The 27,511-nt window shown below is 36.3% G+C and overlaps 2 protein-coding genes across 5 annotated transcripts in view; both read right to left on the bottom strand.

The window, feature by feature from the left end:
- Window positions 1–15,413, bottom strand: part of LOC135686680 (uncharacterized) — a 30,890-nt gene extending 15,477 nt beyond the window's left edge. The window contains exons 1-16 of one of the 3 annotated variants that reach the window (XM_065202963.2): window positions 13,396–15,413; window positions 13,017–13,165; window positions 12,772–12,831; window positions 12,450–12,540; window positions 11,014–11,143; window positions 10,700–10,746; window positions 9,654–10,139; window positions 9,042–9,206; window positions 8,408–8,535; window positions 6,243–7,443; window positions 3,446–5,656; window positions 2,869–2,956; window positions 1,839–2,028; window positions 1,262–1,346; window positions 588–674; window positions 141–230 (exon numbers count right to left, since the gene is read on the bottom strand). In XM_065202963.2, coding sequence (XP_065059035.2) covers window positions 141–230; window positions 588–674; window positions 1,262–1,346; window positions 1,839–2,028; window positions 2,869–2,956; window positions 3,446–5,656; window positions 6,243–7,443; window positions 8,408–8,535; window positions 9,042–9,206; window positions 9,654–10,139; window positions 10,700–10,746; window positions 11,014–11,143; window positions 12,450–12,540; window positions 12,772–12,831; window positions 13,017–13,165; window positions 13,396–14,502 — 6,315 coding nt within the window. In that variant the 5' untranslated portion in view covers window positions 14,503–15,413. Of the gene's footprint in view, window positions 1–140; window positions 231–587; window positions 675–1,261; window positions 1,347–1,838; window positions 2,029–2,868; window positions 2,957–3,445; window positions 5,657–6,242; window positions 7,444–8,407; window positions 8,536–9,041; window positions 9,207–9,653; window positions 10,146–10,699; window positions 10,747–11,013; window positions 11,144–12,449; window positions 12,541–12,771; window positions 12,832–13,016; window positions 13,166–13,395 lie in introns of all 3 variants that reach the window. The other 2 variants (XM_065202962.2, XM_065202964.2) reach the window with 2 other exon arrangements.
- Window positions 15,414–16,603: 1,190 nt separating this feature from the next.
- Window positions 16,604–27,511, bottom strand: part of LOC135686679 (protein furry homolog-like) — a 33,814-nt gene continuing 22,906 nt past the window's right edge. For both annotated transcript variants that reach the window (XM_089108746.1, XM_089108745.1), the window contains 13 exons: window positions 27,130–27,398; window positions 26,347–26,545; window positions 25,629–25,739; window positions 24,903–25,002; window positions 24,420–24,517; window positions 23,851–24,015; window positions 23,317–23,457; window positions 22,745–23,161; window positions 22,115–22,312; window positions 21,693–21,908; window positions 21,163–21,329; window positions 19,808–20,537; window positions 16,604–18,711 (listed from right to left, as the gene is read on the bottom strand). In XM_089108746.1, the coding sequence (XP_088964872.1) occupies window positions 17,311–18,711; window positions 19,808–20,537; window positions 21,163–21,329; window positions 21,693–21,908; window positions 22,115–22,312; window positions 22,745–23,161; window positions 23,317–23,457; window positions 23,851–24,015; window positions 24,420–24,517; window positions 24,903–25,002; window positions 25,629–25,739; window positions 26,347–26,545; window positions 27,130–27,398 (4,212 nt within the window). In that variant the 3' untranslated portion in view covers window positions 16,604–17,310. The remainder of the gene's footprint in view (window positions 18,712–19,807; window positions 20,538–21,162; window positions 21,330–21,692; window positions 21,909–22,114; window positions 22,313–22,744; window positions 23,162–23,316; window positions 23,458–23,850; window positions 24,016–24,419; window positions 24,518–24,902; window positions 25,003–25,628; window positions 25,740–26,346; window positions 26,546–27,129; window positions 27,399–27,511) is intronic.

The raw sequence follows: 27,511 nt of genomic DNA, 5'->3' as shown, positions 1-27,511 counted from the left end.
TTGTGTTTTCATGCAGCAAGATATTAGGCCGGTTTTGAAAATATAGTCGCAAAGCATGCCGGTTGTGCAAGAGCCTTCAACAAGCACTGTTGGCACCGAGAGAAGGTTTAAAATTATGGATATGTTTTGTAGCCACTTACTTGGTCGTCAAGAAAATCCATCAACCGAGCTTTCGTGCATTTCAACTTTGCTTCCTTGACAGCCTTGTATATATCTTCAAAACTTAGTTTCTGTAAATAAAAGAGGCGTTGCATTTTCTAGAGCTCTGCCGACAGGTTATGAAAAATTAACAGGAGAAAGTTAGTTTCCAGGAAGGCTTCAAGAGACACAAAAAAGATACCAACATTTAAATCATTTATGCGATAGGGACAAACACGCTTTAACCCTACCAAACGTGAAAATATCAAAAAATAGACACTTTATAGACACAAAAAATAGGAAGTTTAAGAACAGCTAATTGCTTATAAGATTGCTAGATTTTGTCAGTGAATGAGTTGGAGATCTAGCTGAGGATTTTTCATCATTTCTTGGTCAGTCACTTTAAAGAAAATGTAAATGAAAATTCAAAGCTACCAAAGTTTACGAACCTGGTAAGTTAATATTTTGTGGTAGAAATCCTTGTTACTTTTCATAAATCTTGACAGCTTTTCAGATATACTTTCATCACTCTGAGTCTGAAGTACAGATAATAAATAATATGCGTTAAAAATTAGATTTTATGTCACGAAACATAGATTAGATTTTATGAGAATTAGTAACCTGTCTGGCTTAGCTAATGGTCATTTCTTGCCATTGGTTTCAGAGTTATGTTATGTGGCTTTTCATATTGGGCCCGTTTAGACTGCTTAAGAAAACAAGGAATGTCATAAAATTCGACTGCTTCGTATTTACCTAATAGCAGGTGCAGTACATTTTTAACTTATAAAAAGCATTTACAAGCTGAATGCCAACAATATTGAAAAATGAAGAAAACCAAAATTCTGAAACAGAAGCTCACAAAATAACTGCAATTAATTACTATAATGGTATAATGGGAGAAGCATTCACTCATTAACAGCAATGATAAAAGGCAAAAGCTAGACAAAGATGTCTTTGGTAGCATAAACTCAGAGATATACCGCTTGTTTCCTTATCTACAGAAAAAGCACTTGATCCAAAGCCCTTGCTCTGTTTATTGACCCTTTATTGTTGCCACTATTTACAAACTTGAATAGGAATCAAACAATATTTAATAATTCAAGATAGTTTAATATTTAATAACCTCTTCATTCTGTGATGTTTGAGAGCTTTTTTCATCGTCACTGCAGTCAATTCCTTCGAAAGTTTTTTGTCTTTCATCAGCTGAACTGGAATTGATGCAAGATTTTTAAGGACCGAGAGCTTGTAAAAATTATTTATATTTGCTAACCTTGTCAAGGAACTTCATGCAAATACTACAAAAAAAGCATGAAAATCTAGCAAAGATACTCAAGAATATGAAGATCTTATTGGCGAAGACAAAACTGAAAGACAACCAACAGATCTTTATTAACATTATCCATATGACTTCAAGCAAAGAGTTCTAAAATATTACAGGATATAAAAGAAACCTACATGTTGACTAAAATAGAATTGATTTAAATGTCATCTTCCTTAAGTCATTACCAATTTCTCTGAAGAAACATCAGAATGAGCAATCAAAGATGGCAGCTCGCGTTTACGTCACAAAAACAGGAATAGACGTAATACCCTGAGCACGAAAAAACTGGCATACATTAAGCTTTTTTATTTCAACAAATCTAGGAGAGAATCCTCGACAGCGAGGAGGACAATGACTTTGGAGTTGGACGAGGAAATACCTTGAGGAGTGCTCCGAATCTGACTGATCGTTACGTTCTACTGAATGGGAGTTTTCTTCACTCTCGTTACCCTGTTGCTTATTTGTGCTGCTTGCTTTCTCGTTAGATTCATTAGTTACTTTTTTTTTCGTTTTGACATTGGCTTTCCGTTTCCTGTGAGCTTTCGTTGGTGGTTCTTCCCAATGTGCAACTGAAAAACCACATACGTATCATATTTATTTCTGTAACACAACTTACAAGCATTTTGTTTTCAGATGCGTTTACAGCAAATAACATTGAGATTCGATGGTAAATTATGGTTTCAATTGGAAACGGTTTCACAGCTTTTGTACAGCCACAATATTTTCGTTTCAGAAACAGCGCCAAAAGACTGTAAACATATGGACGCGTGTTTACGATAATGGTACAAAAAAGAAGTTACCAAGTCACCGAAATAAGTGGAATTTAAAGCGCTTTATTCTGTTGTCGTAAGAGACTTGAATTTAACGGTGTTTTTGACTATAAATTCACAGAGAAAGATTATAAAAGAAACTTGCAACAAAAAATGGAGAGAGTTGAAAAACAGCTAAAAAGTAAAATGTATCTTTGAATATGAAAACATTATGAAAACGAAGTCATGAATATAATGAGACGCGAATTCTCTTCACGAGTTACATTGTTAAAGTGGCTTTTCAGGACACTCACTAGAATGGGATAACACTCTAAAAGACCATTGGTAAAATTTCAAATAATTACAATGACCATTAGTTCCTACGTTTATTCATTCACATAATATAAATTAAATATTTATTAATATCTCGTAAAGATCTGCTTCATTGATATGTCGTCAACAATAAACTGTTTAAAGAAAAAATCAAATACCAGGTCATCTATTTTGCCTTCCTTAATCACACAAGCAATCAATGCATTTAATGAAATAAACGAGTCAACCGGATCAATCACTTTAACCAACCAATCACTTCACTATAATCAATCAATCAATCAACCATTCAATCAGTTGATCAATTAAACAAATCAACTAATCACTTACATCCATGATTTACTTTGTAAATTTCACGGAGCTTTCCAGCCATCTGATGTTTTGGTAATTTCCGCATTCCAAAGTTCTTTACTCTTTTCTGAAGAAGCAAAATCGAATCAAAACAATTATTCATATAACATTTGTATTACATTTATATTAATAAAACTTAATAAAGATATTAACAAAACTTTATAAACAATAGAATTATCAATTATAGGAATCTTTTACCTTTAATCTCTCATTCGCAACCATTGATTACAAAGACGAAACTAATACGCCGTTCATTCCCCCTATTTTAAATAGCGCGTGCAATACTCTTAGTAATATTAACATATCACTTCTATCTCTGGCATGTGTGTAGGTTTATACATGTAGTGATGCTGCCAACCTGCGAGCTCGCGGTGCCTTTGTCTATTAGTAAAACTAACACTGCGCAACAGCAAAATACGTCAGAAGCTCAGCACACATTCACATACCTACTTGTTAGATACACACAATATTGATCGTAAGAAAAATAAATTATTTATAATTGGTAACATTTGTCATACCGTAACCAAAGTTGTTTATAATACAAAATCGCACTTACTGTTAAATCTGGCGTGTGTAATGTATCATAATCCGACATGGGTGTTATCGATGCGCCTGTTTCCGGATGAACTTTGCAGCCTGGGCCAAAATTCCTCAATGCCGTATTAGGAGTTTTCATTGTTTGCATGCTGCTCCTCACTGGAGTGACAGAAGAAGCAGTGTGTTTACTGTTTTGGCTGTTTGAAAGCTCTCTGTCTAACGAATTGTTTGCATCTTCCTTTCTACCAACGTCTTGTTCTTTAAGGTTTACATCTTCCCTTGAAACATGCTGTTCATCCTGATATTCTCTTATGGACCCTATGTTATCTGACAGAGTTTTCTTGGACATTTTTGAACCTTTGTTAGTAGCTACTATCGGGAAAGTCAGGCTTTCGTCAGACGAAACATCGATGTCTGGAACATGCAAAACAGTGTTTGAAATATTAGAAATTTGATTCAGATCTTGCGGCACATCACAATTGAATCCGCCATCATCAATATAACAATCCGAAAAATCGTTGTTTTCTTCATCTTCCATTTCATATGGAGCATCTCTGACTTCTGCAATTTCTTCAAATGTTGCAGAATGGGCCTTGGATTCTCCAGTTAGTAGCGAGTGTGGAGAGCTACGTATCTGAAAGTGCGCATCTGAAAGCCTCGTTTCAACATGTGCCTTGTTATCAGTCTGAGTTTGTACTCCAAAATCCAAGTCAGGATTAAAACCGCCATCGTCATTAAATGAATGCATGGAGCTAGGTAACGATCCAGTGATGTTATCATTTTCAGGCTCAGCTTTAAGGTTTTCTGCGTTTAATTCTGATTTGTCCATTGGAGAATATCCAGCATATCGTTGAGGACCTTTAGACATGTCGAGACAAAGAGGGCTAAGCTCCTCTAAATGTTCACTGTGATTGTTTTCATTGAGAATGTCAATATCTGACTTAAGGGAAGAGCTTGATTCACTTAACACGCATTCAACTCTTTGCATATTACTCGCATCTTTCGCACTTTTCATATTACTTTTTTGCAGCGTAATACTTTGCGGAGAACCCTCCCGTCTCCCTCTTTTTGAGAAAGACTTTCTCGGGGTCATGCCCATTTTTCTGCTGGGGTAATTTTCCTCAGAATCAGAAAAATCGTCTGAACGATCTTCGCGTTTTCTACGCCGAGAGCCATTCGTTTGTTTGTGTGCCTGGCCCTCCCCATCTAAATTTTTTCCCTCTGATTTTTCTCCCTGCGAAGAAGAAATATTCCTATTATTAAACGAAGTCGTGTACTGGGAAGTATCGTTTTTCTTTTTAGGTGTTGTATCAATAACTTCATCGCTTGATCCCTCTGACATCTCGAAATCTAGTCTATTCCTTGCGCATCTGGCTTGCTTCGCTGAATCGGTTATATCGATGACATCACTGTAGGAACTATCAGCTCTTGCAACGCATTCACCGCTCGTGTCTAAAGCATGAGGATTCAGTTCCATGACGTCAAACGTATCAGACATTGCATCATCAAAGAAGCTATCAGATCTTCGTGGCGTCGCTTGATTGTTACCGGTTTTATTGCTACTCCTCGAAATGCTTATTTCGTCTATGTCATCTTGGTCGTCTGCATCGACATCGATGACATTTCTTTGTGACAAAAGAGGTAAATTAGTGCTGACACTTTTCAAATGGTCATCTTGCTCTTCTTTGTCATTTCCCTTTCCTTTCCGTTCGAATTGCGAAGTTGTAACACAGGGCGAAAGTGGCTCTAACAAGACCGATTTGTTCTGCAGCTCACTACCAGATAAACACTTGACAGGTGATTCCCCTTCAATGCTTTCTTCTGGCTCATAAAGCTCAACATCAATGTCCCTAGACAGATCTACTAACAGTTGCTTTTTAGCCGTATAACCACGACCTACTGGTATTCTTTTTTCACCCTTTTCTGAACAGCTACTCTGTATTTTCATAGCCTCTTCTTGATTTCTATCTCCTAGCCGAGATGCCTTTCCTTTAATCGGCCTTCTCGCATATGGTGACTCCTCTGCCTCTTTTTGGTCACTTGCATTTGACATACAATCACTTCGCCGAGAAGAAGAACCTTGTTTCGAAAAAGGAAGTACACCACCTTCGCCAGTGTTCCATTGGTTACCTGGGTTGCTGAATGTCCCTGCTGAATACAATGCTGGAGTCGCAAAAGTATTTTCGAGCAACTGTGGGGTTTGTCTTGCAGGAGTTACCATAAAAATATCCTTAAATGTAAATAATGAAGGAAAATAAAAAATCTGTCAGTTTCTGCAGTTTGTCAATGTTTTTAATAATCAATGGAAACTTAAAAATTGCCAGTATTGCAAGTCTAGAGAAACCAAAATCATTATGGCATCTGATAGCAAGCTATGGTATTATCGACCCTTAAGGTAGGTATAATGGCCTAAACAAGGTTGAAATGAAGGAATCGGCACCACCCATTATAAACCAGACCTTCTCAGCTCTGCTTATGCTTTTTAATAGGTCAAGAATGCATTGAGATAAGGCCAGAGAAGAAAATTAACGCTAAACCCTGCAATGCATTCACAGCTGAATGGAAAAAACGTAAAAATAGTTAAATCCGACATCCTGAATAAACATCCACTGAACATGACATAAACAACAAGCTTTTGTAACCTACCAAATACGTCTTAACTGTAGTTTATTATAGAAAGGTGAAATCTAATAATTAAGAAGTTGCCAATGATACCCTCAATAACATGAAACGCAAACTAAGGAATGGCAAATCTCACTGTTGAAAGACGATCCACCCATAGACGTAAAATGATAAAAAAAGATAGCTGAACATACACTTTTGTTGTCACCAGATTTCCTATTGCCCATTTCTGGAGCTTCCTTCTTGTCATCATCCTCTTCCAGATGTAAGGTGAAATTAAGACCATCAGAGCTAGTGCCAAAATAGTCCTCTTCTTCTTCACTGTTATTTTGCTTTCCTTCAACAGACTTGTTTTGAAATTGGTTTGGTGTTTGGTCATCAGTTAGGTCACAACAATTACTTGACAATGACTCGTTTATGAGACCCTTGTTTTGATCATCATCATCGCCAATAACTTCCATCTCGTCATTATCATCTTTAATAGAAGTTATACTGTCTTCATTTATTCTACTTTTTGCTAAACTGGTCGAGCATTTCTCAGCTTCTATTCTTTTCTCCCATTCCTGCATCTCTGTGTCTTCTTCTTTGTTACAAGATATTGACTCATCTCCGTTTGATGTAACATTCAAACTTCTCAAACTTCTCACACTTGTAACAGCATCACTGGGTAGCATTCGGTTCTGCGATAAAGATTGCTTTGGTGAAGTTCCGTCTCTTTCACTGTATTTGCTATCCTCGCTGCTATCATCAACCGATACAAAGATCCTTTCTTTATTATCACAACTTTTCCGCTTGATTTCTAGGTCTTCTTCGTTACCATCGCGTTCATTATCAACGTCACAATCATCGCAATCATAAACCACCCCATCATCATCGCGATCATCAACATCGCGTCCAGGAGCTGTATCATTACCATCAACGCAACAATCATTATCATCACTACGATCACAATCTTCACAATCATTACTATCAAAATCATTACAATCGTTATCGTTATCACCTCTAATTAAGTTCTGATTATCAAGGGTATCATCTGGTGCCAACTGAGCCAATTCATTCGAGTCACTTTTCTCACTATTGACATCATCTTCTAATGAATTTCGTCGTACCCTCTGAGTCACAAAAAACTCCCTTAGATCTTCTTCATCGCTCTCGTTGAATGGAGAATCACCAATGCCCAACACATTCTCGTCTACTTTTGTTTCACTATTGGTTCTTGCATATTCATCACCGTCCTCTTCCTCATCATCATAATCATCGTCAGCAAGCAAGTTTTTCATTACCTCATCCACATTAGTGTTCTTAGAATAACTTTCTTCGCAAAAATCAACATCTTTCAATTCAGCCTCATTTCCAAGCATAAGGCATGCCTCGGCCAGCGGGTCCATTGAATAACTAAAAAGTGAAAAATTGAGCTGTTTAAGAATTCCAAAAACAACATAAAAACAAATTTGAAGATTACCTCAAAAATAGATGGAAACCTCCGAAGAACAGGAGGGCTGGCTAAACATAACTTGAACATAATCATGGATCACAAAAAACGTACTTTTCCGTACTTAATTGCAGCTTTGAGGGGCTGGAATAAGCAGGGGGTAGGTATTTCTCTGAATTTTTTTAAAATTGGGGTGGGGGGTCAAAAAAAATGACTCGGTGGGAAGATTCATTGGATAGCAGAATATGGGAATGGCAGCCAAAGATCGCTCATTTGCTTATTATAATTGACATTAAAGTTACTGTGTTTATCAGCTTACCGATGCATTTTGTTCCTGGTTTACTGTCTATTTTTGAATTACGAGTCACTAATATTGGAGGGTGATAATTAAATAGGGGAGGTCTTTTCATAGTTTTCTTAATCTAGGGGGCATTATAATAAGCTATTTAGGGTGGAAAATTTCAAAATATGCAATTTGACCCCCCCCCCCCCAAAAATTAAACACGAAAGAGTATTGAATAAATCAATACAATCGTACAAAACAGGCACCAAATACAAATATATTTTGAAACTGTAATGCACTGCAATTTCATTGAACTGATTTAATTTAGATAATTTCTCAGCAGTTGTGGATTGAAGAGTGTACAACAATTATGAGAAGATCCATAAACAATTCAAAACATAGCATCTATCGCTTCTCTATGTCCAGAAATCTAATCTGCATCTCACTAATGTTTGGTTGTTTCATTCTAGCACATACATACATCAAAATAATACAGCTTTCAATTAATGAAAGAAAGCAAAAGTAAATGAACACAAAACAGCTCTAAACATTTCCCTACCAAAAAGCAGATTTGCTTTGCCTAAAATAAGCTAAATCTTACTGCAACGAAACAAAAGTAAAAGGCTAGACATCAAAATGCTTACCGGCTTGCTAGTTTGAAGACCTCGACTGCTACTTCTGGTCGCACATCAATTTCACCGTAGTAAATAAATGCAAGGAAAAATTTAACTGCCTCCACAGAAAAATCAGTCAAATCCATTTGACTTTGTTCCTGTAATAGTTGATCGCAAATTCATTGATAGTAAAATTCAGTAGCTCATGCAACTAAACATTATCACTAATCAATTTGGGAATTTAGACAACGAGAAGATTTGGAATTTTAGACCATTTAGTAGTTTTAGACAATGAATGGCTCTGTATAACACGATTCAACGAAAGGATTTCAACTATGTTAAATATCAGGTCCAGGTTAAGAAGTTTTATTTGATGAAGTTATTACCCAAAAGATGCATTAGCAAGCATCAAAGGGTTTGCAAGTCAAGAATAACGATATTCCTAGCATGGGACAAACATCAGAAATTTATCAATGGATCTGATTGATTTAAATCACAGTTTCGTGTTACTTGATTGGCTGTTTTGCTATGCATTGCTTAGATAAAAAGGCTAACAAGAGGTCAAACAACAAGTTATGATAATCGCATGGTAAATTCAAGGTCAAGACCTGGTTATTTCAACATTTCAATGGCCTAAAACGCATACTGATGATATTGCTCTTACCGTTCGCATCTGAGGACATCTAGCAAACAGTATACATTTATGGGCCTGTGTTTCTTTTCCATTAGCACACTTTATTTTCACATCTGATGAAATAACGTCTTGCAACAAAGACTTCATATTTGATATCAGCGTTACCTGCACATTTTCTTTCAGGTTTCTAAATTTCTATAGAAAAGAAATTAGAACTAAATAAAAAATGATTTACAAGCATAATTAGTTTATAATCATCAATATCATAATTGGCTTAGGCAATATGTACACAGAAGACGATATATCTTTTTAATAAAATCTTGCTACAGTCAACTCCATTTATAGTCACTCCGCTTCAAGTCTCACTTCTAGTTACAACCACATAGAATCTAGACTCAAATATGCAAACATTTTCAAGCAATATTGGGTGTGGCTAAGACTCACTAAATGGATCCTATCGTCACTCTGCATCGTAAGAAATACCAGTAACAACATCTTCCTTAAACCTGTGAAACCTCAACGTTCTCTCTTTTAGGCAAGTTCTAAGATTTTTTGCGATTGAAAATAAATTAATATAATGTTAGAAGGAATTTCTTAAACTTTGAAATTTATAATTTCATGGCTAGATTTCTTAGCATTTACAGATAATCTCACCTCATCTTGCTTATGATCCTTGTAATCACTGATTTCATTTCTAACAAAACCACTGCCGAGATCATTGTCGTGCTCTTCGATGTCCATATCTTTACTCTCCCTTGATTTATCAATTGGAGTATCATCGTCATTATCACAAACATCGGCGAATGTTTTTCCAAGATTTTCGATGATCGCTGTTTTCTCACTCTGCGTTAACGCAAAACTTTGATTCAATGCTTCTTCTCTGGAGGGAATATTGATAAATTGCTTCCTGCTTACGGTTTCTTCATCTTTGTCACTATCATACATTATTTCTCTATCTACGTCATCAGATGCATGATGTTTTTGCAATTGAGTCCCAGGCGCATTTTCTTTCATTGTTAGTCTCTTTTTGGTCCTATTATAATCATCAGCAAAAATTTCAACTACGTAAAAGCAAGCGGTTTCTCCAAGTGATTTCGAGTTATCTGCAAGATCCCAAAGACGCTTCTTCTGAAACTAAAACGAAATAATTAACAGGAGGATATCAAATAGAAAGTGGTTAGAATGATTTAACACCTATGTATCTCCAAAAAAAATTCAAATTAACATCATCTGTGCATCAGAAAAACACAAGATCGTGTAAATACAACAAGATATATGTTAAACGTATAAAAAACCGATGGTCCTCTTTAACATTCAAAGCAAGAGCTACTCAGATATGGAACAAATTACCCGATGAAATAACATCTCTGTGTAGCATTTGACAATTTAAGTCACATTTTAAGAACTGTTTTGGACACATATATAAAGGATTTTAATGCTTTTATGTACTTTTTTTCCTTTTAGCTTTTGAATTTAATTTTTACGTTACTTTGACAGTGGGCCCTATTGTAAAGAATTTTTCTCTTTGTAGATAAATTATTATAGGCTACCCACTTTAAATATATCATATTTTTAGAAAGGTCCAATATCATATCACCATCAATGGAGACATATTTCCATTTTTTGGAAGTTACACGCACATAGCTATAGCTATGCGATTGATTAAGACTATTTATTAAAATAATTACTGGTTTCAGCTCTATAGGATGTTCGCTTTTGGTCTCTTCTGTGCCTCCTGCAAATAAACAATAATGCGTTTTCACTTAAAGCAAAAATAAAGGTCTAGTGGAATAGCAGTGGGAGGGTAAAACAAAAAAAATTGAATTTCTGTCAATTTTTCACGAAATTTGGAATATTTGATTTGCTAAAACTTTTCCATTAAAAATATCAAACAAACTACCATCCTTAACTATTTTTGGGCTATGGAAATATTCAATAGAGTAAATATTATTCACTAAAAGTCAAGCAAAAATTTGTAAAGATAAGTGAAATTGCTTCTTACCTTCTGTCTCAACTGTAAATGCAGAGCTTATAATTTCAGCATCCTTTGCATTTTTGCAATACTTGCGTTCCAGTGAACTTTGTGGAAAGCTTGTCTTGTTTTCTTTGTCCAAACAAGCAGGTACATGCACCTGATAGGCAAATTGAAGGTTTGTAGGCAGAAGCTATCAATATATGTCAATAGCCTGCACTAAGAATATAAAAATGTGCTATACTTTTGCATGGAAAACAGGATTGAAACTTGCAGAGTTTTACTCTTAAGTCACACTTGTGGTTACAGTCACATTGAATTTGCCAAACTGTCCAATTTAGCTTTGTTTAATTAGATTAACACTTTGCTTACAGTCACAAGTTTTCAAGCAACATTTGTTGTGAATATAACCAAGGCTACTATTTATATCTGAGTGTCCAAAATAAAAGCCATGGAAAAGCCCTTTTGAATTTTAACGTTGCTGTCTCTATATTTTGTGTGAATTTGCATTAAATCTGTGCTAATTTCTAATATTGCTTCATTGTTTTAGAACAATAATATCAAAATTAGATGCCTTATAGCAGAAATTTAAGAATACACACAACAGACACTGATTTTGTAAAGCAATCACCAGAGACAGAAAAACAATAAATCTAATGGGGTCTCTCTGTAAGATCAATAAGCAGAATTAGAAAGGAACATTGGGCAGATGAACAAGTAAAAATCTAAAGGCTGAAATATACAGTCATTTTCACCTAAAGGGTGAAAAAGGGATGACTGTAAGCTGTTTACAAATATCCTTTAGAAAGGAGCCCTTTTTATTTTCATTCTTTTGTCATAGGTAGGCCAACAAAGAAAGTAGCTGCTCCCTGTTTACTACTGGCACTTTCTGCCAAGCAACAAAAAGAAAGGTAAAATGCAGGTAGACAGCTAGGGGTTTTTGCAACATTGCCGAATGAACTTCACTTGGAGGATCGGGTCGAATATGAAACGTTTTTAAGAATGAGCCCTGAAGTTTTGGAAGAAACTCTCAGCCGATCACCATAGTGAGGGATTCCCTAGTCTATACCACATCGTACCAAACTTAGAGAACTGTTCGATTCTGGACCAGAGACGTCATGACATAATATGGAGACATTTGAGACAAGAGGTTTTAGCGCCTTGTCAAAAAAGCAAAAGAAAATCCTATTCTTTTTTGCTGCAAAAATTGAACATACCCAACTTGCATAGGTTAAAGGGAAATGATGACTGATGGTCCTTCTTTCTCATATACAGTTTTTTCATCCTTAAGGTGAAAACAGACATAAAAAAGAGAGTGTATTTCAGCCTTAAGATCCTTAAAACAGTGGATAACAAAACAAAGTGAAGTCCAAAACTACCGTAAAGCAAAAGCCCTTGGTAGTGCAAAAAAGAAAAGGGTTTAGCGTAAAAAGACCTACAAAATGTAAATATTGCAACTTTCATACCTGCTCCATCACTATCTTATTTGCTATAGATGCTGCAATTTTCTTGGCATCTGCTTCACTTCTTGTGAGAAGGACTGGTATTTCTTCATTTCTAAAAAATACAGTATTTCTTTTACTCCATGGAAAGGGTTATTTTTGCCTACATTGGGTGTACTGAAAAAAGCATAATTTAAACAACATACTATATTGAAGCAGAAACACACCCAGGTGTTCAAAAAATTATTGGGCAAGTTGAAGAGGCACTTTACTTTAAGAGCTGTTTCATTCTAATAGTTTCTAATAATGCATCATTTCTAAAAAAAGAAGCTTGCAAAATACTAGCCTGATCTTCCTTCTTGATTTTCCCTTTCTTTTATGAAATTTCTGCTTTTTGCTGTTGGAACTGAGAATAGGATTCAAAATAAATACATCTGTCTCAAGCTCAAAGAAAAAATAATAAAAATCAAAACAAAATCAAATTATTATTGAAAAAATGTTTGCAAAAATTAAAAACAGTCTAATTCAAACTTTTATACATACAACTTAAAGCAGTTGGTGCATTGGGTATTGTAATATCAAGGAGCTTACCCATCTACTAGTGCACTACCAGATTCCTTTTGACTGCTCATTAGCACTGCATTGAGAGACTTTTCATTTGTCTCTTTGACAAGTTTCAGCAATTCTCTTTGGTCTACCTTATTCTCTCTACTGCATTGTTTCATATGACTAATTTTTTGCTAAACAGGAGGCAAGAAAATAATGAAATTCCTCTCAATGAACACAAAAACTTTTATCAGATTGGAAAAGTTACAATTGAAAATAAGTTGCTAAAAAGCTACAGGAAACCTTATGGCATTCAACTTAAAATACCAACAAAAATAAGCAGCTATATTGAGAGTAAGTTTTGTAGAACAGACAAAATTGGGAACACCTAAAAACTGAAGCCAGTACCAAAATTTGTATGTACCTGCATAGTTGAAAACAAAAGACCACAAATGATACATTCAAACTGTTTGCTATTTTCTTTTGCTGATTTGATTTCTGCCTTTCTTATGCTTGCTGTCTCTTTCTCAGAAATATCAGCACATTTATTCAAGTGAATCTGCCTGCTATCAGTGCTAAGGTGGTTAAGATCTTTCTGGCAAATGGCACAAAAGTGTAAGTTACAAGTCAAGTTTTCTTCAACTGCTTTTTCATCTTCTCTTTCTTGTAAAATCTTTGCCATTTTCTCATCTGAGATCTCTTTGTCATCCATTTTAGCTATACTTACTTTATTATTTTCTGTATTTGTTATTTTTGGTGTGTTGGCAATACTCCTGGCATTATCATTACCATTTTCACCATCAAGACATGCATTTACATGCATATTCATATCATAATCAGTTGATGAAGCTGGAAAATTCTTCAAACAAAGTGGACATTTATCTGAAGCATTCTTCTCAATATCTATCTTATCATTCACATGCGACTCTATAGCATCCTCAGTATTTTCCGAACTGCCTTTGAAAACAATTGTTTTTGGTTCTCTTTCCAAGTTATCTGTTGATGTAGCCATGCGCAACACCTCCTCTTTGGTGGCAATGGGTCCATCCAATTTTTTCTTTTCCCCATCTTTGTTGTGTTGAATTTCTTTGTCACAAAGAAAATCTTCATTCGACACAATTGAAATATCAATATGCCTGTTATATTTCTTCTCTGGCAAGTCTGAAGTTTTTGTTTGGTAAATTGAAGAAGATACTGCAAGATCATCTTTATGAACTGAAGAAGTTTTCTTTTCTTGTTTTTGGTGTGTATTTTCTTTGGCTTTAGATCCTCCAGCAACACTCTTTGGAGCCCTCTTTTTGCTACCTTTCAAATCTTTCTTACTTTTAATTCCAGTATCAGAGTTGCTGCCTTTCTTTACTCGAAATGACCGTTTGGACGACTTGACATCAAATTGTTCTTCATCAGAGTCATTAAAATCAAATAAAGACTCCCTGGGAAATTTAGTTGACTGACTTGAATTAGAGAAAGCAGAATTTTCTTTTTCAGAGCTTTTTTGTGACTTTCTACTTTTAGATCGAGTGGATGTCATTGTTTCGTGGAAGATTTAAATTTCTAACTTCTTCTAGACTCTCAAACACCAAGATGTGGCTTCCTTTTTAAAATTTTCAGTGTGATTTCTCACTTAATATTATGGATTGTACTGCCAAACACTCAACCAAGCAAGCCAGAAAACAAAAACTGCAGTACAGGTTCACACTCTTAATCGTGTCTATATCACTCTAAAAACTCAATTAATCACCAAAGACTGAAGAAAAACAAACAGCAAATGCCTAATTATCATTTTCATCCTTCTTTCTTCGCTTCCTCATGGCTTCTCTGAAAGCAGCAGCTTGTTCAATGCTTTCTTCCCTCAGTATTCTGTTTCTCTCAAAGACCTCTGGCATCAGCTCTTTGCGTTTAACAAATGCAACACAGCCAGCAAGAAGAAATACTGCAAACACAATCCGTGGCTTCCCTAATCGCATTCCCGCCATTTTCGAGGAATTTCGGTGTCTTAAGGCGCATCTGCTATAAAGGTGGAAAGACCTGTACTTGGTACTTACCATTACGACCATTACCATGTCAGGATTCCAAACCGCGTTCCAAATAGCCTGCGTGCTGACTCTACTGTTTTCAACCCGGCTCCTCTGTTCACGCAGGCTGCGTTCCAAACTGCATTTTCATTTCGTTTCATTTTCACTGACAGATATCAATATTTATCAACAAAGGAGAGGACAGCCCTTCACCCAAACAGCTGATTCTCTAGAAACTTATACAGTAGAGCTACAAGCTTTTGACGCCACGAAAATAAAATTTCAGGATTTTTCAATTTTGACCACATAACCTGATATATCGTTATGGAATACTTTCTGCTACTTTTACTCTTTCATTCACTCGAGAAGCCATAGAAGAGCCACAAAAACACAAAACGCTAAATTTTGTTGAAATGCTTAGACATGAATAATCGTGGGCTTAACATAAATCCCTGTCGTACCTCTTCCTTGCACGTAAACGTATTCACCGTAGTGTACGTAAAATTTTATTTTATGTACCTGAATTTATTAATGAATACATGTTTTTCAAGTATTTTTCTTAAAAAAAATCATGAATAATGGAAAATCAAAATCCACCCTGGGTGTCCTCGGTGCATTGAGTTTTTTCGGTGAATTCTCACAGTCTATCATTTACTATAACTTCAACTGCTTGTGTTTTGAGAATTAAGATATTTCTCTGTTCTCTAATCTTGCTATTTCTCTTAAAATTTAGGCTATTACTGTTACGCCCCACTGGTGATCCACGGAGCATATAAGGATGGATTTATGGGGGCCTAAAAGTGCTGGGGCCAAAATATGTGGTTTTAAGTACATTTTTGGAAATTATCGTGACTTCAGTTGTCCCTGACATTACAGTTTTGGTAAACAGTCTAAATTATGAATGCTGCTAAATACGGTTGATATTCATTTAAGTATAATTACGTATCTAGTGTACTAAACTAATGAAGATAAGGTCAGGAATATGTGAAAACTGTTTCTCAAATGACTAACAACTTACTATCAATGTATTTATTAATCGCTATTGCTTTCAAAGGGTGTGGTTAAAAGGACTTCTCTAGCTCGCCTCCAGCTTGGCTTGTTTTTGCCTGCTAGAGACCCTGCAATCATGCCAGACTGCCTCTGACTTGTGCAATGATGAGCATCAAAACATCCGTTTATAGTATGATAGTTGCCTAAGACATGCACATTTCACAGCCTAGCAAATGAAGATTCTTTTCAATTATTAGCAATTTATTGAAATTAGAATTTCCGTTACATTTGATCGAAGTTTACAGTTTACTACTGGAATTAGAATTTGACCCATAAGAGATCGAATTAGAATGGATCTAAATTGGAATTGAAATACGAATTTATGTTATATTTGACTGATGGTATATAGTCCTCTACCAAAGTAAGAATTGGAGCCTAACAATGAACCATTGTATTTTTTTGCGGCATCTGTAGACTGAGCCGGAGCCACCAGCATGTAGCAATTCCGCAAATCAAGAAAAGGAGTCGTATTCTATTTCGTATTTCATGGACTAAAGATAATGGCTACATGGGTTTGAAACCGAGTGTTACTGAAAAGTAGGATTGCCAAAAAGAAACAAGTTCATGCGACTTTGAAAGGTATAAAATAAATGTTGAAAGGAAAGCGTCGAATTTGTAACATTTTAATTTAAATACATTTTTGCAATAAAACTGCCATTTGACAATAACAAGTGAGTTAATAAAAATTTTGGAACGGTATTGAACAATTAAAACTAACTCTAAAAAATTGAATGATGAAATAATCTGCACATAAACAAAACAAAATAATACAAACGTTATCAAACTTCAGACAAACTACCGTTGAAGCAACAAAGAAAGAACTCAATAAAAAAAACTGTCAATCTCCTTTAGGTTTGTAGGTTGTAGTAAACCGGTAGAAAATTGCATAAGACGACCTTTTTGTAATGGTAAACCCTTTAAAAGAGCGAATAAACAGGGAACAATAGAAGGACTGGGTCCAATGTGGGGAGATTGTTAATAAAAAATAAATGCCAGCATCTTCTAATGTCCATGAAGCAAAAATAAAGGTTTACATGTCGTTCAAAGGCATTATGCTCCATTATTGTAGCTATTTGTTTTGGGGTCTGAAAGATAATTTCCTTTTTGACGAGCCAAAATGACGTCACGAAGAATTTTCTCTCAAATGCAGCATGAATGAAGAAGGATAGATCGAAGGTAAATTTCAAATTTGTCTGATTTTCTGTGTGTGTTTTTGCTTCAATTAATAATAAGTCACTCTATCACAATAAGAATTAAATACTCATAAACAATTATTAACATTTTTTCTCATTTTCTACACATATTAAGGCAAGCATTTCTGCCATGCACTCGCTTAATTGATCACAAGTATCAGCCAGTCCTTCAAGGGAGTTCGTGATTGCAAACACAGATGTTTTGTTCTTTAACAGGTTTTTGGCAAACAAAACCATCAATATATCCTTTTCGTTATCGTCAATTACTACATCCTCGACATCAGGGTAGCCTCTGAAGCTACGAAGAAGCTCAAGAGCATCCTTAAATTGTCCAACATCCATCGAGCTAGCTATCTTCTCCATAACTCTCTCCATTGTCAAAACGTCACTTTCCTTGGCGTTTTGTTTTTGCCGGTCGTCTAAAAACTGGACATGGTACAGCACTGACGACATATCCATGTCCGTGTGCACATCACTTATACGAATTTCGTATTGTTCTTCTTCCTCAGTGTCGATGGTGTTACAAACCTTACCCTCCTCACTTTTACACAATAATTTTGCCAACTCCTCGACCTCTTCATCATTTGAAGAATCCTCATTATCAATAATTTCCTCTTCAGTTACTCGAACTTCTTCAAATTTCTTTGCCTCGTTAACCTCAGTTTGGTCTTTTCCTTTTTCCTCAAAGAAGCTTGAAGAAATTATAACTTTCTCAAGCATGGTTTCTATTGTTGGTGGTTTGTCATGTAGGTACATGGCTGAATTCAGTCTCAACTCAGCAACGGAGATATTTGCCTCGTTTTCTTCCTCTATCACATCCTGCGAATCGACTAATGTTACATCAGTTCCGTCCTTCTCTTGCTCTTCTTGCATCGTATTTGCATCGGAGATTTGTGTAACTTCGGTATTATCTGCAACATTAGGATTGTCAGCTTCACGAGCCAAAGCTTCAATGCAGTCAGACATCGCTTTCATCGCATCTTCATCGACGATTTTCAAATTTTCTATACCGACTTCAACTTCCCTTTCCGCGGACTCAGCCTCTAACTCTTCCGAATTCCTATCAGCAAAGCTTTTTGAATTATTATCAACGTCATTACAATCGGAGATTGTCTGAAATGTATCTCTTGCGTTTACCTCAGCACATTCAGTTATTTCCTTCTGCGCATTATCTTCAACCTTCTTCTGAGTTTCAACATACGGGATATCCAGTTCATCTTCATTAGCCTCCTCCTGAGACGTGGCCTCTGATACGGCTACTTCATGAGGTGCTGAATCTTCAGTATTGTTTCCTTCTTGAGTTACAACATCACGAACACCAGAAATGTCTCCTTCTCCAGGATAAATGTCGGTGTTAACATTGTCTTTGCTTGCCTCCTTTTGGGATTGTGGCTTCTCTTTTGTTTCGCTATGTGTTGGCAGCACTTTAAGCGTTCTAATCCTTTCTTCGGCTGCAATGAGTTCATCCGAAAGATCGTTAGCCTATAATGAAAAAGCGGATGTTAATTTACGAGGCTATTTATTTCCAAGCTAAATAGCACAATTGACATTAAAAGGTCAAGAATTTTAGGGAAATAGAAGAATAAGTTGATTGACAATATCAGAAAAAAGGCTTAAATATTTACAACTTTGTCAGGTAGACGAACAACCATTTCCATCCATGTAGCAAAAACAAATCTTTAAAAATCTCTCAATATTACGGCGGGATGGCTGTATTCGTAGATGGCTCGCCTCGCTCACAACACAAATTAGGAGAGCAATCTATCCGCAAATGTCCGATATAAGATTTCCTGATGCGATTAACAATAGTCTAGTACCATCAACACGTTTGTCCACATTTACGTGGCTTGAGTGTACGACCAGACTAATTATTGTTTCCTAGCAATCTCAATAAGGTCATAGCACAGAATATTATGTGGTCATAGTGCATATTGACTTAAAATCTGTGTACTCAATATAGTATCGATTGAATTCTTTATGAGACGTTAGCTTCTTGTATTACACAGCCAGAGATGACAAGTATGTTGAAAGGATTTATGTTCACTTCAATGGCTTTGAGGAAGAAATCCTCTAGAGGTGATCGTTTTCCTTAAAACGATACTAGGTTTCATATGGCTAGAAAACGGTGCATTGAGAAAGTGTTACAATGAGGACTCCAAGCCCAAACCTTTATTAATATCGATAGTTGTATAGAATTGTATTCCTTTAGCAAATAAATAGCGAATTTTTAAGTATATTTCAACATATTTACCCAATAAAACATTAGTGGTTTTTCAAATATTTAAAAATCTTTGTTAAAGAACAACTTATATATTAGGTAAGGAATAGACTGTTTAAGCATCTCTCATGTTTCAAAACGGGTATTTCTCTGCAAATAAGCAACCAAGTAATTAAGGATTTGAAGATAGCACGGAATCGCAGCAACCTAGCATACTCTGAAAACAAACGTCGGATATTGACGTCAAGCAGAAAATGTGTCCCCGGAGGAGGATCGAAAGTAACGTGAGAAGATGAAAGGCACTTTAGCAAAATGAAAGGCTTATTTGGTAATCAACAATAATTCTAAAAAGCATTGAACCTCTAATTTTTGTGTAGACTTGACAATCTTGGAGAGGTACCCCAGGTATATCTCTAAGCAAAGTATGAATTGCACGTGTAATCGATTTAAACAAGAGCCAAGATTCGCCAGTCCACGAAGTAAGGGATTGTTTTTCGTCCGCAGATTATCGCTATCCGGGCCAAAGAATTGAAAGTTATAACTTTTATCACTGTCTTGTGCACGATTCTTGTGTCTCTGTACTGACTCCAGTTGCTCTAAAGCCTGTTCCCGCTTTTCTTGCAGTACTCGAATGCTTTCGTTTAGCTTTAGTGTTGTTGATTTGTGCCTAGCCAACAGTTCGGCCTTTTCAAACGTATCTTTGTCAATAAAGACGTAAGGCATATGGAGCTGACTCTCAAGTTTCTGCGTTACGATCTTATAACGCTCGTTAATTGCTTCTAAATGGGCCTGAAATTCTTCACAACAGTCTCGTGTCAGACTCTGCAGCCAACAACAACTTGCTTTGAGTATCAATGGAAAATAAGGCATCGATTCCACAGCCGACTTGATAGTTGGGGCGGACATAAATGATGTAACAAAGAGTGACCAACGGGAAGGAACCTCGTCGTATGCTGCAACAGCGAATATAGGGATGTGTGCTCTCGGTTCTGTCAATTCCTCGAAAAGATCCTCTTTTTCTTCACCCGGAGTAGGCTCTGTAATGATATCGTTGACTTGTTCCTCCATTCCATCAAGGGTGGAAGTATAGCTACGAAGCAAATTTAAGAGTCAGTAATATATGCAGGTCTTTCAAAAGTCATAAAGGCGGAGTAAATTGATCAATGCTCTAAAAATTCATCATTATTTTCGTTATGAAATCATTATTATTAACAATTAGACAACTTTCTGTAACTGGTTACAAAATTTGTTATGGAATCCACTGAAAGAATAAAGTGCAGTCATAACGAAAATATTGACTGAAAAAAAATTTCAGCCAATATTCACAAATACCTATCCTGGCATATTTGTAGGTGATAGCCTCTACCCACATATGATATGAAACTTCTTAGGTAGAGTTACATACTCTGAAGAGTTCTGACCCAAATAGTTTATCATGTAAGCAAAGTGCTCCCTCTTTTCTGTACAATCTACAGGCTAGGAGGCGTGTGATCACTACTAAAGAAGATTATAAGCCTTTCATTCGCGTGTCTCTTTGTACTGTAAACTATTCATGCCTTTATTTTCTTGCAAAATATGGGTCATGCCTCATATTTGTTATGCACCTGATTAGCCATTGTAACGATCTTCCTATAGAAGACAGCTACATAATATGGTTTTCTTTTCAAAAAACATCATATGTGAATTCATTTAGGGATTAGAAAGCAGTGATATACCTGCAGATGGATGCCGGGCTTGGCTGAGGTTTGTCATTCACCACTTGGTCCGTTCTTACTTCCATCACTGAATGTACTGGAGATTCTTCGTGGTCACTCTCTTCAAAGTCTTCGTCCACTGCAGACTCTTTCAATGATGTCAAAACTGACGCAATGGACGATCCGTACTGGAAGAGAAAAACAATGATTGTTAACCAGTGCCTTCGGAGGAATAGAAAAGCATCGCTGGAAATTTTATAAATACCGAGGACCCTTTTGTTTTGGCTTTGTAGAACGTTATTGGGGAAGTTACAAAATTCAATTTCAAAACTAGCAATGTCATAATTAAACAATTATTAAAACAACTTTTAGCATTTTCGGTTCCACAAGCAACTCTGAGTGTTGCAAAATAGTAACATTGTTATAAGGAAGAGAGAAAAATAGTGACACTGCTCCTATAATTGTGGCGAAGATGAAGATACGTTGAAAGCAAAAATGATTCGTTTAGAAAAGTAAACAGAGTTTGTTGAAGAAACAGCAAATTGTCATACCACTGATTCATCTTCATCCGATAGATCGTCATCTTTTATTTCTCTCAGTTCTTCTTCGCTACCTGATCTTGAGGTTGATGGCATATTGCGGAGATTCTCCAAAGACTCATCCTTTCGCAGTTCAGTTGTTGAGGCCCATCCAAAGCTGCTCATGTCTTCACTTTCTTTATCCAATTCGTCATCCAGGAAGTCAAACTCAGTGAAAACGTTTCTTAGCTGTAGAACAGAAAAAACAAATGATCAATATTGATACAATTTCAAAAGTTTCCTACAGTTTGATCGTGTAATAGACAAAATCGTGGACTTAAAAGATAACCTTAACTGGGGACTTTATCTCATTGTGAAACACGAATGAAATTCCTGATTCACTTATCAAGTTTAACAATAACAAAATGCATCGATCAGGTTGGGAGAAAACTTACTTGTCTTCCAGAAAAGCCAGTCTCGTCCATTTTGTCATCACCCTGCTCATCTCCGGAAGCTTCACCTGAGGACGCTGCGTGCTTGCTTTCAACAGCGAGATCACTGGAGGAGCTGAAAATTACTGACAAACTTGACTTCAATGCACCCCTGTGGCCACATAGCGGCAACAGTTGAACCAATCTTTCCCGCGTCCTTTTCTAAACAGAAATTTCAATTGAATATTTTAACCCGTACGTTGAAATTGGCCATTGTTATTTATGAGAATAAGTTCTCTCAATATAGAGACCAAGAAATTATTGAACCCAATTAAAGAAGTGAATTTTTACTGTTTATAGTGGTAGAACTGAATTTATATATGTCACTGCATAAAGAATGCTTGAATTAGTTGTCGAGTTTATCAATTCGCTAATTGTCACGGGCCTTTCCCAAATGGTCTGTCTGGCTACAATAAGCAAAAGTCAAGTGCCCGACTACGTACGTAGCTTCTGGCCAAAAGGAATCGTTGCCCATCAGTTTGATGATGGTTTGAATAAGTCATACAGGAAAATTTCTACGTAAACTATACAATTCTACTTAGCTCGAAAAATAATGTTCATAGCGATTGAATTGGATTAAAGTATCAAGCAAACCTGAGATCCATGCGGTTTTCTCCAACAAGACACTGCAGTAGAACTAGAACCCGAAGAATCATCAGTCCTGCCTTCATTCAAACCATCCTTTGAGCCTCGATCAAACTTGGCGCCAATCAGTGGCGTGGCCGTCACATCATATGTAAATTCCAACGTGCGCCCAGGTAGTTCCCTTCGGAAACTTTGTCCAGAAACAGAGAAGGCATTCTCAGCCAGTGTGAGGCTACTACCCCAAGGTAGTTTCGGAGCCACTGACAGGAGTGAGGCCATAGAAGCTCGCGGCTGAAACAGTATCGAAGAACGAATGCTGCTTTGGGAACTAGCTTGACCATCTAGGCCTAAATCGTCATTAATCTGGGACGAGTTCGATACAACCAGCTTCAATATATTGAGCGATTCCTTCCACAAATTGACGTCCTATGAAAAACAGTTGATGGTTAGTATAGAGAATGGGAATCAAGGCTAATGTTACTGTGACGGTTATGAGCTGGTTGTTAAGAAGGGTTAAGTTATAAACAATTATGAACCAGAAGAATCTGATAAATATTTCATTTTCAGCTACATTCACGTACCTTAACATGTGCAGTGACAACCTTTAGCAAATGACCATGAAATTGCTTCAATCCCGGGGAAGATGCATCGGAGTACTTCAAAATTGCACAAATCATTCTCAGAACTGGCTGTTGAAATTGTGTTGGCCCTTGTTCAAGAATCTATAGCCAAAGGATGAAAAATTACTCAAGATGAACACCCGAAATCCTGCCTTAAAAAATTTGACCATCTTAGATTTTACAATGCAATAAACGAGAATTATTTAACGAAAATTAATGTTTCAATGGTGTTTCATAAAGTGTCCCACGCCGAAATGGCAGAGCGGTTCATGCTTGGTGTACAGAACAGGACGGTTCTAAATTGCTACTCTGAGTTTCACGTTGAACGTGGAACGGCTTTATCAGGCAACTGCATAATACTGCCAGAAACAAAAAATCATTTGGCAGACTCTTCAAAATAATGGCCGAAGTTCAATAATGGCAAAAGACAGTTCAAATACACAAAACTGTAATATCAAACAACTTTGAATAGAACTGACTTAATACTAAACATACCTCCACAAGTAATGCGAGCATTGTCGTGCTCAAGTGCGGGAACACATCCAAAATGTACTTGCAGACAACTTCTATCCAAGTTTGCACTGGCTTTGAATACTCTTTCTCTTTGTAAAGAATCATGATCTTGCCAAGGTTTGATAACGATTTGTCGATTTCACAAGCCTATAACATAATTTCGTCATTTCAAGGAAATTCCTGGAACTCATCAATCTATTGGCAAAATTCTGTGATATCAGTCGATGTGAAGAAAAATAGAAAAAATAGAATTAAATACTTACAACTTAGCGAAGCAAAATGAAAATATAGGAAAACAAAGCATAAAGATGCCCTAGGACAGATTTTCGTGCGAGAAGGGAAAAGTCCAAAAATCAATATCACTCCTAAGCGATAGTCACTTGTAGAAAGGTTTGATCTACCAACTATAACTTATTCAGAATACATACGTACAAAACATAAAAATTCTTCTTTGGAACTAATGTCCACCGAAATGTCTTCATTCAAAGATATTATAAAGCAGCTTGATCTCTGATATCTTATTAGTTATCTTGTAGGTCTATCATACATACCTTGGCTATATTTCCAGCAATCATCGCGCAGTGCTCATTTACTTCATCAAAATGATTGATCAATGTTGGAAGCAAGGCCAAAATGTTTAACGACAAACCTATCAAAACACATGAGGTCAGTATACAGAAGAAAAATGTATAGAGAAGAAACAAGACCTGCTAGAAGAATTGTGATTCTTGATATTTTTAATGATATTTTGATACATAAAATATCATACTGATTATTAACATGGAAGGCACAAATTTCGAAAAACATAGAAGAACTTTCCAGGAAATAAAAACTTTATGCAGGTTAACAAGAAAATTCTTTACTTTAAAGTAAATCAGGATTTAAATACTTTACCAGAAAATTTCAACATTGTGAAACATAGTGTTTTGGCTTAATCACAGGTGGATTAGTACTTTTCTTATTAGTTTCAAACTGATTTTGATTGATAAAGGATGAACACAAGTAAGGTGGCTATTTGATTACTGTAGGCAAACCTGATGCTGGAGATGGATCTATGATTGAAATATTTGTCATCGTCGTAAGCTTTGCCAGCAAATGAAGTGTCGAGTCTGCCGTGACAGAGGAAGTCAGTCCCTGAAATCCACAAAGACAATTATAAAGAAAGGAATCAATGCTGCAGTATATCATAGCATCATCATTGGTTTTGGCCACTCATTATACTGTCCCTAAGTCCCATCTGCAAGCTCGTTGTCCGTTTTTTCAAAAAAATTTGGGTACAAAAAATTAATACAAAGAGAGGGCAACATAAAGCTGTTAAGCAAACATACAAATGGTTACTCATTGGCATTTTAACAGCAAGGTATCTTATCTATCTGTTCCTTCCTTCATTCTGGATTCTCCTTAACTAGATGTATTTATTGCCAGGGTTGGAGTTTTCGATCAATGTTCTGACGTTGGATATTCTGAGGCGTATCAGACGAAAAGAATCAGTATGTGTCAAGCTGATAGCAATTTAATCACCTTTAAAGGTAAAATTGGCGGAGATTAAGGTTAATACTATTCAAAGGACTAATGGCCTATCTGCTTTTTAATCAATTTGAACGACCTTTTAATCATATAAACAAGTTAATTCCACACTATTACGATTACTGCTAACAACAAGTTCTGTTTCCAATAATCGAACATAAATCCATAAAAATTATAAAATTTGGAACCAACAATTCGCAATTTTATTACAGGTGTATAATTAGTATATTTACTTTGAGCAAAAGAGACTGCAGCCCGGGAAAGCCGTGCCAGTTGAGCTTGCCAAATATCTTCTCAACCCTCTCCAATCCTTCCGATTTCCTTAAATCCATGGCTTGCAGCACCTTGAGTAAAAATCAAATAAATACAACATGTGGACAACAACGAACAACATTCGGTTTGTCAAGAACAGCATTTGGTTTGGTGTAGCCTTAGTTTCTGTATCGGTACAAACATCCAGGAGGGACTGAGTAGCATTGGGCTACTGAAAAGCATTATGCTTCTGACGATCTAAAAAGTGTGCATATGCTTAAATTTTAACAAAGAAATTAGAAAGACGGATTAGCTAAAATAAAGAATAGAGATCATTGCACATTCAGATTTGAAAAAAAAGAAAGCTCTCCCTTTAAAGCAAATCTTCTTATAAATATATTTTGTAAGTGAATACTAATCTCATGAACAATTTTTCAGCGTCACACTTGACTGCTTTGTTGTGAAGAAAATCAGGAAGAGTAGCACAGGTGTGCTCTTATCGTAGTGGTATGCTTCGTTTGGTAAAACAGGGTGCATAGATCTTCTAGGATGAAGAAAATTCCCTGTTTCAACTATATTTTTTCCGGCTTATCTGTTCCGAGGTATACCATTTAATGGACCATACTATAGTTCTAGGGGCATGCCTGGTAGATAAAACAAATGAAAGCGAAACAACGACGAAAAGGAGTTAATAGCTACCTTCTCTATGAGGCTGATGGCCATATCGAATTCATGATCGAAATCTGATTCCAGCAGGGAGACGCCTACCCAGAACAGACGAGCAAGCATATCCAAGGGGCTCTTCGGCAACTGCTGGAAGTCAGTCAACTCCTTCAGTGATGGGACATTGGCAACATGGCAACTAGCAGGGCGCGACAGGATAAGCTCGCTGGCATATCTAAGAAACAAAGCATTAGGATTTAATAGATTGAATAACAGGTACAAAGCACGTCCTCCTGCGATTCAAAAGACCATACTCAATTCTAGGTTGACTGCATATTTCTAGGTTTATGATCAAAAGTTGATTAAAACTAATTTCACAAATTCTTTAAAAATCGAAGATCTTTAAAAATAAGTATTATAAGACCACTAAAACTAAAGATGAGGGCAGAGAGTCGTAGAAAATGGATCTTAATGAAAGAAATAGTCTTATGGTTTTGTTTTGTGACAAAGTGGTTAAAAATCGTTCCAACTAGTCAGGCAAAGATAAAAAACATGACAGAATCAAGTTAAACAGTGACCCTTGCTCGGTTTGGGTGTGTTTTCTTTCGACACTTGCGTTAACATTTGTGACTTTATATCGGATAAACTTTACCAGTTTTGCAACACGGCTAGCAAACTTACTTAAAAATATCAAAATGAGCGAAATATTTTGGGTTAAGGCAGTCTACATAACCGACCGTTACATTAACTGCAAATTCAAAATGTTTATTCATATTCATGCAAAACAAGTTACATTCATAACATCAGAATACATCTTACCTTTTATGGTTGTTGGTCAGCAGGTGCCCTTCACTGCCAGATCGCTGCCTTAAGGGGTAACCTAATTGGAAATCTGTACTGTATGACCTACTGTGGCCAGTCATTGCAGAGTCTATGGCCCTGCAGCCTGGAAGGCGCAATAGGAGATCATCCATGCTTTGGTTGTCCATGCCGCTGTAAAGAAAATCTTCAAAGTGTGGCTTTGGGGCCTCTGCAAAGGCGCAACTAACAGCAGACAGGAATGTCAACAAGATTTCCATTACATAGCCCTGCAAACAAACAATTCATCAGATTTATATTCCGTCCTTGTAGATCTATTTTCTATTACGTTGAGCACTACGACGAATGTAATCTCTTCCTGAATGAGCACCTTTTGCAGAGA

The sequence above is a fragment of the Rhopilema esculentum genome, chromosome 6, assembly GCF_057945365.1.
Source record: "Rhopilema esculentum isolate cy_ngs chromosome 6, ASM5794536v1, whole genome shotgun sequence".
In the NCBI taxonomy this organism is placed as follows: Eukaryota; Metazoa; Cnidaria; class Scyphozoa; order Rhizostomeae; family Rhizostomatidae; genus Rhopilema; species Rhopilema esculentum.
This window is presented reverse-complemented; position numbering and strand designations above follow the sequence as displayed.